The sequence below is a fragment of the Bubalus bubalis genome, chromosome 15 (genome assembly GCF_019923935.1).
Source record: "Bubalus bubalis isolate 160015118507 breed Murrah chromosome 15, NDDB_SH_1, whole genome shotgun sequence".
NCBI classification, from domain to species: Eukaryota; Metazoa; Chordata; class Mammalia; order Artiodactyla; family Bovidae; genus Bubalus; species Bubalus bubalis.
The window spans coordinates 25,731,102-25,743,161 of record NC_059171.1 but is presented as its reverse complement, the minus strand read 5'-3'; the positions used below and the strand labels follow the sequence as shown (position 1 = coordinate 25,743,161).

The following is a 12,060-nucleotide window of genomic DNA, read 5'->3' as shown; positions in this document are numbered from 1 at the left end:
GTACAACTTTAGCCAAGGGATCAAAATTAGTATCACCAGTATTGCAACCAGATTCATCAAGTGCTTCTTGATCAGCACAGAAAAGGCCATACCATCAGTTCCTACATTATTCCCCAAATGTGAGATCAGTCACTCAAATAGATATCCTGTAAATAACTGACTTGTTCTCTTCCAAAACATCAAACTCACAAAAAGGGAACTGTTCCAGAATAAGGGAGACTGATAGGTATGCCAGCCTATTGCAATGCATAATCTTGGATGGGATTCTAGTCTAGGAAGAAAGTAGATAAAAGGAACAGTATTGGGATAACTGAATATGGACTGCAGTTAGAACATAGTATTGCATTATATCAATATGGAAGATATTATAAGACAATGTCTTGTTTTAGAAATATATACTGAACACTGAAATTTCAGTGTAGAGTGTAATTTCAGTGTAGAATGTAACATCTACAACCTGTACTCAAATGGTTCAGAAAACAGTATATGAATATATTTATATATACAGGCATAAATGTGGGACTCTATATACAAATCTATATTTGCAAATGGGCTTCCCAGTTGGCGCTAGTGGTAAAGAATCTGCCTGTCGATGCAGGAGATGCCAGAGACACAGGTTCGATCCCGGGGTCAGAAAGATATTCTGGAGAAGGAAAGGGCAGCCCACCCCAGTATTTTTGCCTGGAAAGTTCCATGGACAGAGGAGCCTGGTGGGCTACAGTCTATGGGGTCTCAAGGAGTTGGACACGACTGAGTGAGCTCATGTCTGTAACGTGCACACATCCAGTTTTGCCACTTTTTGAGAGTGACCAGCTAGTATTGACAGTTTTCCAGTGGGGCATGTGCAGTTTGCTTGGAGGAGGAAAGGAGAATTGTGGCTGGGAGCAGGGGCAACCGGCTCTTGAACCCTGTCGGTCTGTCAGTCCGTACCCTTCATTGCAGTGCATCTTGAAAGTCTAGTTTGACTCATTTGGATGGCGTACAGAGCCGCTCTAATTACATAGGTACACTTGCTGTGTTACATCAAAGGCTCCTTGTCCAGGGCGGGATTTGTCTTCAAAGACAGTGCGGAGAGTGGCCCATTTGCAGGAAATTGCATGGTTTGGGGGTGATGTGTTTTTGAACTTGTCAATTGGAGATTCCAGTTTTTAAAGTGCTGGCCTTTTGCTGTATGCCCAAACTGTTAAAAGACTTTCCATTTATAATTTTGAGGATTTCTCTTTAACTTCTGCCAGAAGAAACCTGTAACTCAGTTTCCCTTATTATCCTTCTTGCTATATCAGCAGTTTGACTCTGAAGTGTTCTTGGGGATGACATCCTAATTTTGTTGATTTATGGGACTTAGTATAGTCCTAGTTACGTTAGGAAAGAATTAGCTTAGTACTCTTAGTGACTAATCATCAAAAGGATGCTTGATTATTTCCCTGTAGCTAAAAACAGAGCATGGGGCAGTGAGCAAATTACAAGGGCACAGCCTAATTTGAAAGAAACTTCTCACAGTTTTAATCTTGGTACAATGTATTTTATCCCTAGGTGCTGTACATATATCTTTTAATGAGGAAATTAAAAGCTTGGCTTTTGAAATCAGAGGTCAGAGCTGGATTTAAATTTGTCACTAACAAAGTGTATGACTTTGGAAAGGTTTCTTAAACTCTCTAATCTGTTTATTCACTTCTGATAAACAGAAATTATGAGTAATAAGCACTGCTTTCAAAAATGATGAAAGCATATAGCCTGCAATTCGTCACATAGTGTGTTCCTCTGGTTCATTTTCTTCTCCTCCCATATTGATTTTCCTCATTTTCATTTCTTCTTGTTCTGAATACACATAACTTCTTAGAACAAGAACAATTAAGTAGCTAGATTTCAAACTAAGGTATTGATTGCTATAAACTTAGCACTGACAAAGCATGTTAAAATGAACTTTGATAAATGTTAAATGCAGGTGATTGATTAAAAATTACTGAGAACTAGGAAATGGCAACCCACTCCAGTGTTCTTGCCTGGAGAATCCCAGGGACGGGGGAGCCTGGTGGGCTGCCGTCTATAGGGTCGCACAGAGTCGGACATGACTGATGTGACTTAGTAGCAGCAGCAAACCCTGTGTAGGTCTGAAGATTTAATAGTGAATCTTTCTAATTTTAATTAAGTCTGTGTGGTATTTCACCCACAGTGACCTAGACGGAGTGTAATAAAGCGTTCACTTGTTATTTTTGCATAATCGTGTATTCCTGAATAATTGTTAGGCAATAATGCTTGTCAGCCCTAAGGGTTTGCTAGTGTGGTTTTCATTAAGACAATTAAAACTTTTTTTTATTATCTTCATTTGAAGAGACCTGTCTCTAGGACAGTGTAGCTAACAGTATTCATTCTCTATTTTAAAACACAGTGGTAGAATCCACATCTAAAACACATGGATCCTTTAATCTGGTTAGTTTTGATACTGGTGGTTCTTGAGGGCTGTGTTTATGACACCAAATAAGCTATCCAGTTGACTTTCCATTTATTGTCTTAAAATTAAAATACCGAAATAAGCAGGAGTCAGTCTAGGAAGCATGTGGTCCATGAGAGACAGTTGAGTAACTTGTACACAGTGAGAATTCCATCATACCCTGTTTCCCCTTTTAAAAAACCAATTTAATCTTTGGATAGAGGGGACGTTTTTTCCTATAGGCAGTTGGGTAGGTCAGGCACCATGGCACTTAGCTTATAGTACTTAGGAAGTATGCAGAACTTATTTTGAAATACTGTTAGTATAAGAAGTATTTAAGTACTTCATGGAATAGAAGTCCAGCTCTGTTTATGAGCAGTTTGTTTTTTTCTATTTAAATAATTGGATTATCTCCTTGTGTAAACTTGGACTCATGTGAAAGTGGTGGTTTCACAATCTTCATAAATGTATATATTTAGATCTGCTCATGTTTGAGTTACCATTAGCACCAACACTCTGTCAACATTTCCACAGGGTCTTTTAAGTATGTTGAGAAAGTCCCAGCCAACCCTTGACGTGAGTAATCTATATTACACAGCAGTTTCTAGGCACGGCTCAGAGGATCCCACACATTCTAACTTTAAACTTACATATCTTCTGGCATTAGAACAGTTTGATGGAGTGATTTTTTTTTTATTCTGTCCCAGATTCAAGCTGGTGGCTTATTTTATACAATGTAAAATATATGTCTTCCTTTGTTTCAAAACATCATATAACTTTGGGCAAATGAGCAATCTCAAAGCATCTTATATTGTTCTCTGACTTCATCACCTAATGAATGTTAATGGCCATAGCTGTTGTAGAAACTGAAGAGCTTATGCCTTTGACCATGTTAATAGTTTAGTTTTGGGATGAGCATCTTAAGATCCTTAATTGTACATTTTCCCCCGTTACCTGTCAGAGTTAACATTTAGCCTCGGAATATGCATTAAGATTTTTGTGTCAGAGTTGGTGGTGGGAGTGAGGGGAAGAGGAATAATTCTTAAAGGGCTTGACTTCGACAGTGAGTGTTCATTCTGAGAAATACTTCACTCTTTGGGGAATTGTATATGCTTACTTGAGGGCTAGTGATTTTAATTTTTCGCTAGCATCTATACGTAGCTACTTTCATATTTGCTTGGGTCTTTTTACTTGATGTTGGGTGTTAATGACTGTTTTTGGAAAAATGTTTCTGGGTCTCATTTAATTCATTCAAATTCTTACTTTCTACTTGATGGTTAGTTGATGAGTGCATAGAACTGGCACATCAGAGTGCTCATTTCAACCTTCCTTGAGCTTCTAGAACTCCGTGGTGCCAAACTCTCAGGATCAGGACCTGATGGGTACTGATTAAAAACAAACAAAAACACTTAGGTACCTTGCATTGCAAAGTAACATGTGCATTCAGAAGCTCTTTTGGGAAATCTGTGGCTCACATCACCAGATGTGTAACCTGCATCTGCTTCAGCTGCTTACATTTAGGGTGAACTATGTTGAAAGGATACTGCTTTGTCTCAAAGTAAAATGTGTTGAACCAAAGTAATTTATCCTGATGATTGCAGTGACTGCTTTGGTGCAACCTTTCAATTTCCTCCAGTTTTGGCAGACTGCCTTGAATATTAATGATGATTTGTTAAATTAGAAGGGGAATGTGTTTATTGTTTTCTGAATAGGTCCATTGTGCCCTCAAACAAACCCATGTAAGATTCCATCCAGATTTATTTTGCAACCATATCTTAGCTCATCATCTTTGTTTTTGACCTGCCTTCTGAGTATTCTGGGCTTCCCTGGGACATCTCAGTTAATTCAGACTTGAAGCACTCATGACACATGCCTCATACACGCTTTCTGCTTCCTTGTAATGTGTTTTTTAAAAAATATCCCATCTGGTTAACCACACAACAGCCATGGCTAATCTTGGTTGTAAATGTATTGCTGAGGTGCCAGTCTATGAGGATTATGACTCATGTGGTGCGAGCACTCGAGAGGAATTAGCAGCTTACAGTTGTGGTCCTTTTCCTCATTTTTTTGTGACGATATTAGCACTTCATGTGTTAAAATAAACCTGTAACTCTACTTAAATTCCTCCCTCCATATTTTAAAATCTTCTAGTAGATTTGAATTTTTTTTACAGTAAGATACATACTTTGGTAGGAGCAGAAACATCATCTAATTAAATTCCTTTAATCCTGATGTCATTAAGAATATTACCTGGTATCTCAGTTGGTAAAGAATCTGCCTGCAATGTAGGAGACCTTGATTCAATTCCTGGGTCAGGAAGATCCCCTGAAGAAGGGATAGGCTACCCACTCCAGGATTCTTGGGCTTCTCTGGGTGGCTCAGATGGTAAAGAATCCGCCTGCAATGTGGGAGACCTGGGTTGGGAAGATCCTCTGGAGAAATGAATGGCTACCCACTCCAGTGTTCTGGCCCAGAGAATTCCATGGACAGAGGAGCCTGGCAGACTACAGTCCATGAGATCACAAAGAGTCAGACATGACTTTCAGAAGGTGAAAGTATAAAGTGAAAGTGAAGTTGCTCAGTCATGTTGGACTCTGCAACCCCATGAACTGTAGCCTACCAGCCTTCTCTGTCCATGGGATTTTTCAGGCAAGAATACTGGAATGGGTTGCCATTTCCTTCTCCAGAAGATCTTCCTGACCCAGGGATTGAACCCGGGTCTCCCGCATTATAGGCAGACACTTTATTGTCTGAGCCACCAGGGAAGTCCTTAGGGAAGTCATCACTTTCAGAGATGATTTCAATATTTTGGGAGGCTTAGAAAATTTTAGAAGTATTGTTTTCCTAAGGAATACTTCTGAAGTTAGGGATATATCCAGTCTTTCATTCTTAAAAGACATGTTTTAGGTGGATAAACAATGATATTATTAATTATCAACTAATAACATTTTCAGACACCCAATGAACATGGGTTTCTCAAAGCTAATACTTCTTGGAGAAGCTAAAAGTTTCATAAGTCTTTTTCCTAAAAATATTGGTATCTATTGAAGCACTCATAACAAAAGATAAAAAATGATTCTGAGAAGGTGTGTTTCAATTCTACAGGTTATGAAACTTTTGAATTCTTGGCACAAGTTTGCCCTTCTCATTTTTTTTCCCTAGACTAAACTCATGTTATTTTAGCTCCTCTAAAACTTCAGTGGACATTTAGAAACTTACCTGTGTCAGAGCTTTATTAAAATTGTTCATTTTAACATCTGTTTTCTAAGGCATGATTATAATGGTGAATATCTAGCATGTTAAAATCTGTTGTCTTTGCATCAAAGATCAGATTACATATTTCATTTTTATCAATATTTAAAATTTAATGTAAAATAAAGTAGTCTGAAAGATGGGTATTTCTCATTTTGGTCAAATTTTGCATGGCTTGATCATTCATAATCTTGATGGCTTAGTCAGGTTTGAGCTTGGTAGTATACATGATTACAGGATTTTTTATCCCAGTGATGCCAAGTTCTAGTGGAAGGATCTATGCCCAACTTGATTTGTATAGGATCTGACAGGCAAGTTCTCTATTATTGGTGCCAGAGATAGGGTTTTTGTTTCCAAATATGTATCTTGAATTTGGAATTGGGTGGAGATAAATATTAGCAATTTTGTGATAGGATGGATCAATGAAGTTAATAATAAATGTTCATTTTTTTAAAAAAGTTGTTGGACTTGTAACATTATTTAACTTGAAAATATAGAATGAGGCTGATGCTATGCTAACAGGATATTGTTCAGTCTCATTATTTTCAGAATTAGAAATCTATACTCTTTGTCAGGAATGGATGCCTTCAGCTAGTAAGAATTTAGATTTCTTCTTGTTTGGCAGGGCTTACAACAGAAACAGGGGAACACTTTTAAGAAGTATTAGGAGTATATTAGAAACAGATGGGCATTCAGCACCTACATAAAATGTTCTATGGGATAAAATGTGCATAACTGGGTTTGATTTAACAAAGGATCAAACTTAAAATATCAGGATTCGTAAAAAACCAAACTTACTTTACAATTTAAGAGGAATATAAATCACGTGACTAGAATTAAGAGTAAAGAGTTTTACTTAAGCTGTTTTTTTTCTCCTTGTGTACTTATTAGTGATATAAGGAATTGTTACCCGGTTTCTGCCTCGTGATTTTTTGTTTTCTATACCCATATGTTCCTTTTCCCGTCAAGGAGATATGTGTGGATTTGTGTTAATACCACTGTCTAACACCTTTTAGAGGATTTTTAATGTTTTATGTGATATATTTCATCTTTAGAATTTTGGGTGGGTCTAGATTTAGAAAAGTGTTTTGGTTGGAATGATGAGGCCCTGGATCTCAGCAGGCTTCAGGGTTGGAAAAGTTGAAGCTTACGGGGGAGAGCAAATAAACACGGTCTTCAAAGCTGGGAATTAAGATCTGTTTATTCACCTGCACACTTGAATTAAATCTCATAGAAATACGCTGAGCCATTTGACTTATTAAGATCCTGACAAAATAAATTACTCTAGTCATGTTTAAAGGTCTAGTTTTTGCTTGGCTTTAGATATATAGAGATTGGGGTGTGTGTGTGTTAGTCGCTCAATCATGTCTTACTTTTTGCGACCCTGTGGACTATAGCCTGCCAGTCTCCTCTGTCCATGGAATTCTCCAGGCAAGAGTACTGGAGTGGCTTGCCATGTCCTCCTCCAGGGGATCTTACCGACCCAGGGATTGAACCCAGGCCTCCTGCATTGCAGGCAGATGCTTTACCATCTGAGCTACTAGGGAAGCCCAGAGATTGGTATGCTGCTGCTGCTGCTGCTAAGTCGCTTCAGTCGTGTCCGACTCTGTGCGACCCCATAGACGGAAGCCCACCAGGCTCCCCCGTCCCTGGGATTCTCCAGGCAAGAACACTGGAGTGGGTTGCCATTTCCTACTCTGATGCATGAAAGTGAAAAGTGAAAGTGAAGTTGCTCAGTTGTGTCCGACTCTTTGCGACCCCATGGACTGCAGCCTACCAGGCTTCTCTGTCCATGGGATTCTCCAGGCAAAAGTACTGGAGTGGGGTGCCATTGCCTTCTCCAAGAGATTGGTATAGTCACCATATAATGGATGAAGAAGTTCTTGTTGAATTTAGCTTCTGATTTACAACATAGAGGAGACCAGGATAGTTGACACTGGACAGGGGTTAATTAAACTGAAAAATTTGTTTGAGGTTTGGGCCATGAAGCTTCAAACTGCAAAAATTACATGTGTTCTTATCCTTCAGCTTTGAGGAGCACTGCTGAAGGTTGGGGCAAGGGAAGAGACAGCACTCAAGGCTGGGTGTGGCTCACATCACTTTTGTTTTAAGAGGATTCCTCTTATGTAGGGTTATAAAGATATCTAAGATATGGACTCAGGTAAGTATTCCTTACTTCATTTTCATTGTCAGTTAAAGTTCAAGTAAATAAAGCAATGCATTTACTGATTTTAAGAAAACCTTTTTAAAAATGTGGAGTACACTTTGTTGACTCTGAAATCTTTGTGGTCAAGATGAAAGTTGACTTCTGATACATAAAAACAAAACAAAACAAAAAGCCTTTAATTTATAATGAGTCTCTTAGCTCTGTAATTCTCTTCTCTCCATCCTCCTTACTGTGGAGTGTGATTTATAGTGATAGCTCTGGGTTTAACTTTTGAACTTTAAGTATAGCTTCACTTAACTTTGTGATGACTGGGGTCCAGAGAACCTTCTCCTTAAACTATTTTGCTACATATGTAAATCTCCCAAGTTCTCTTTTTACTTATGAAGCTAAGTCTGGGATATGGATAACCTTGATATTACGTGTTCATATTTGTAGTTAAGTTGCAGAGCAAAAGGCAGCAGTGAACCACTGCAGAGCGCTCTGCGGTGTGCGGCTGCCTTTTGCTGAGCTCCAGCCAGCAGCTCCTGTCTTTGTCTTAGTCTCCTGGTTGTTCCTACTTAAAGGCTTTTTTTTTTCCCCCCACAAAAGAGTCATGAGAGTCATAAATTACATCTCCAAATATCATGTCATAAGGGTCTTTCTGCTTAAGGTGGGTTATGTTCTTAGACAGCCCTGAAAATTAAATGAGTTGGGTTCTCCCCAGTCACCACTTCCTCTGCCAAAGCCATTTCATCCATCATAGAGCTGCTGAGTCTTTCTAATTCTGTTCCCTTCACTCATGTTCTACACCCCACCCACCCTACTCTGTCTTTATCTCCTCCTTGCATGGAAGTTAGTCTGTGTCCCAGTTTTTGAAACTTATATACTGATTCCTTACACCCTGCTCTGAACAATAATAACAAAATCTTATAATAAAACCTCTTCAGAGGCATCTGGGAGAATTGTAAATAGTCTAGGCTTATTTCCAGGGGCTTCACTGATGGCTCAGATGGTAAAGAATCCATTTGCAATATAGGAGATCTGGGTTTGATCCCTGGATTGGGAAGATTCCCTGGAGAAGGGAAAGGCTACCCACTCCAGTATTCTTGCCTGGAGAATTCCATGGATAGAAGAGCCTGGCGGGCTACAGTCTATGGGGTGTCAAAGAGTCAGACACGACTGAGCAACTAATACATTTTTATTTCCAGTCAGCTATGTGAAAACATTTTATAAATTGTAATTATTTCATGAGAGTAAGGCATAATAGAAATCTTATAATGAGAATAAAAGCAGAAAAACTGACCCTACAGTAGAATGGAGAGAGAAGTAGAGAAAGATAGGTGGGGCAGAGGGTAGGGTGGTTAGGGTGTCTAAGCTAGAGGTAGAAAGGGCCTCTAGATAAGATTAGTGGAAATCACAAGAGTAAGGGTTCAGATTACATCTTCAGAAGATATTATCATGGGAGCTACAAGAGGAATAAAACTTTTAGTAATGGCCCAGACACAGGAGTTGAGAGGACCAGAGACTGAGAATGAGGTCTTGAATCGAGGCTCTAAAAACTGGTTGTGGTCTTCATAAAAACAGTGTTGGGCATAATTGAATGAATGGTGTTGGTGGGTAGAGGCTACAGATAAAACTGACATTTCCAAGAAACATGAGTGATATTAGTCTGGTTCATTGGTAGGAGAGGATGCTCACGACCTGATGAAATTTGAGCAAGTTATCATACTTCATGCAAAGTCTGATCACAGTTATGAAAAATCCCAGTTACATATTTTAACTGTTGTATAAGTGTACATATATAAAGGGGTATCTGGAAAGTTTGTTATGATTTTATTAGGAACTTTATATGAGGAAGTGATTTTCCATTTGATTTGATTCCTTTTTGCTCCACAGTTGCAGGTTAAAGAAAATAAGTGGTAAATAAGAAATTAGTTGGGAAGCATAGATAGGCTTGCAAGCAAGAAAAAGTCCATAAAATAGATTCACTATGTAGATAAAAGCAGTTGAACAGTTGATAGGACGAAGTCCTAGAATAGGTGGGAAGAAGCAGACCTCAATGGCCAATGCAAAGGGTTATCTTGGCCTTGGTTTCTGATCCTGAGTACCTTAGCTCTTTTTTGGCTCCTTCTCTGAAATGTTAGGTTAAGACCTTGTTTTGGGGATCTCTCTGGAGGAGAGACTGTAAGAACAATCAGGGAACCCAGGAGAAGTGGGGAGAGAGTGTTTGTGGAACTGAAACCTAGGAAGAACTGCTCCGAGTAGAGGTACACATATTGGATACTGAAACATTTTAAGGAAAGGACGGGTGTGGTATACAGCATACTTCGGGGTATTGCTGCTAGTCTGAATACTGAATGTTTATTTCTTATGCAATAAAGATTATATGTAGGGCAAATAGGATTGTAGTCTCAAAGTAAAGTTTCAATAATTGATGAATTTTCTATTCCTTATTAAGATTTTCGTGGGCTAACTCAGTAAAATGAAGTCAGTGTGGCCTTATATATCTTGTATTTATGACCTTGCTTGGTGTAAGGATAACTAAAAGTTAACATGACTTTTTCATATTTTAGAAATTGTACTGGGATTTCAGGTTGTATCATTTTTTAATTTTATACCAGGACTAGAAACGGAATGTTTTCTTTTAATTATCCTTTTTGTCACTAACTGTAGTGAACTTCATGAGGTTTATATATCTCAGATGCTATTTTTTTTCTTACATGTGTCTTACCTTTTGTGGTACAGCTCTTTAAAACTATTTTCTAGCTAAGTCCCTCTCCCAGTCTACCATTCAACTTGTCCATAAAATTTTTTTCAGCTTTAGAGTTTTAATTTCTTTCTCATTTGCATATTTTATGATACTGTTTCTTCCTGCACGTGATTTCTAGTCATTCCATCCCTTCCAATGTGCTAAAGATACTCACTTTAAGGTTATTTTCATATTGTTCTTTCTTATTCTTTAGGTATGAAATCTCTTACTCAGACTGACTGTTCCTCACGGGGGTTTGCTTGCACATGTGATTTGTTCGTTTTGATGTTAAGGTGGTTTTCCTTAAGTCCCAGGTGTCAGGGTTGTAGAAAATTTCTGTAGGGTCATTTCATACTTTTGTTTTCTTTGTGGATATTCCTGGATCTAACCTCTTGACTTAGAAACCCCATACTACATTGATTTGAACTTGGATCCCACACTCGGATGTCTCGTAAATTTGGTGTAGTTATTTCTCATGGGTTATATTTTTCTCTCCTCCTGTATGCCCCCTAATCCAGGGTTGGAAATGTTTTCTCTGGCCAGTTGGAGTTGGGGCTTCTAATACTTGTTTCATGGAAAAACAGCCTTCATCACTCCACTCTCAGTTCAGTTCAGTCACTCAGTCGTGTCCGACTCTTTGCGACCCCATGAATCGCAGCACGCCAGGCCTCCCTGTCCATCACCAACTCCCAGAGTTCACTGAGACTCACGTCCATCGAGTCAGTGATGCCATCCAGCCATCTCATCCTCTGTCGTCCCCTTCTCCTCACAGAGACAAATGTTAACTCTTTACATGCACACTTCTTTACTTATTTATATTGAAGTATAGTTGACTCACAATACTGTTGGCTTCATGTTTACAGCAATGTGATTTGTCATGCATGCTTCCTTGCTTTGGACTCAGGACCCTGCCATGAGGTCTGCCTCTGTCTGCTTCAACATCTCCAGCCATTTAGTTTGAGCTTTCAGCCTCAAGTCTGCCTCTGGGTTTCTTCTTTGTTGCTAAGTTTAGTTGTGTTTTAACCTTTTTGTTTTTTCTAAATGGCAAAGGTTATTTTGTTTAGCATTTCTATATGATTAGAGCAAAAGGAAAAGAGATACTTGTCTTTTCAGCATGTTGCGCTGACCAGAAGTCTGACCATATGCATATTTAAGCATGTATTCTTTTTTCTTTTACAGCTAGTTATGTATCAAATCCCATTTGCAAGGGTTGCTTGTCTTGTTCAAAGGACAATGGGTGCAGCCGATGTCAACAGAAGTTATTCTTCTTTCTTCGAAGAGAAGGCATGCGCCAGTATGGAGAATGTCTGCATTCCTGCCCATCCGGGTACTATGGACATCGAGCCCCAGATATGAACAGATGTGCAAGTAAGCAGTTGACTTTTGTCCACCCTATTTTACGCTTATGCAACTTAAGGGGAGTTAAAAGTTGAAAATTTTGATTAAGTATGTTTTCAATGTACTACAGAAATAGTTTAAGCT

General features: G+C 38.8%; 1 protein-coding gene across 11 annotated transcripts in view; it reads left to right on the top strand.

Moving 5' to 3' along the window:
- The window catches only part of RSPO2 (R-spondin 2), a 173,409-nt gene that overhangs the window by 73,667 nt on the left and 87,682 nt on the right, over positions 1-12,060 (top strand). For 9 of the 11 annotated variants that reach the window (XM_025265177.3, XM_044928618.2, XM_044928613.2 and 6 more), the window contains exon 3: positions 11,758-11,946. The exons of the other annotated variants lie outside the window; for them this stretch is intronic. In XM_025265177.3, the coding sequence (XP_025120962.1) occupies positions 11,758-11,946 (189 nt within the window). The remainder of the gene's footprint in view (positions 1-11,757; positions 11,947-12,060) is intronic. 11 annotated transcript variants of the gene reach the window in all.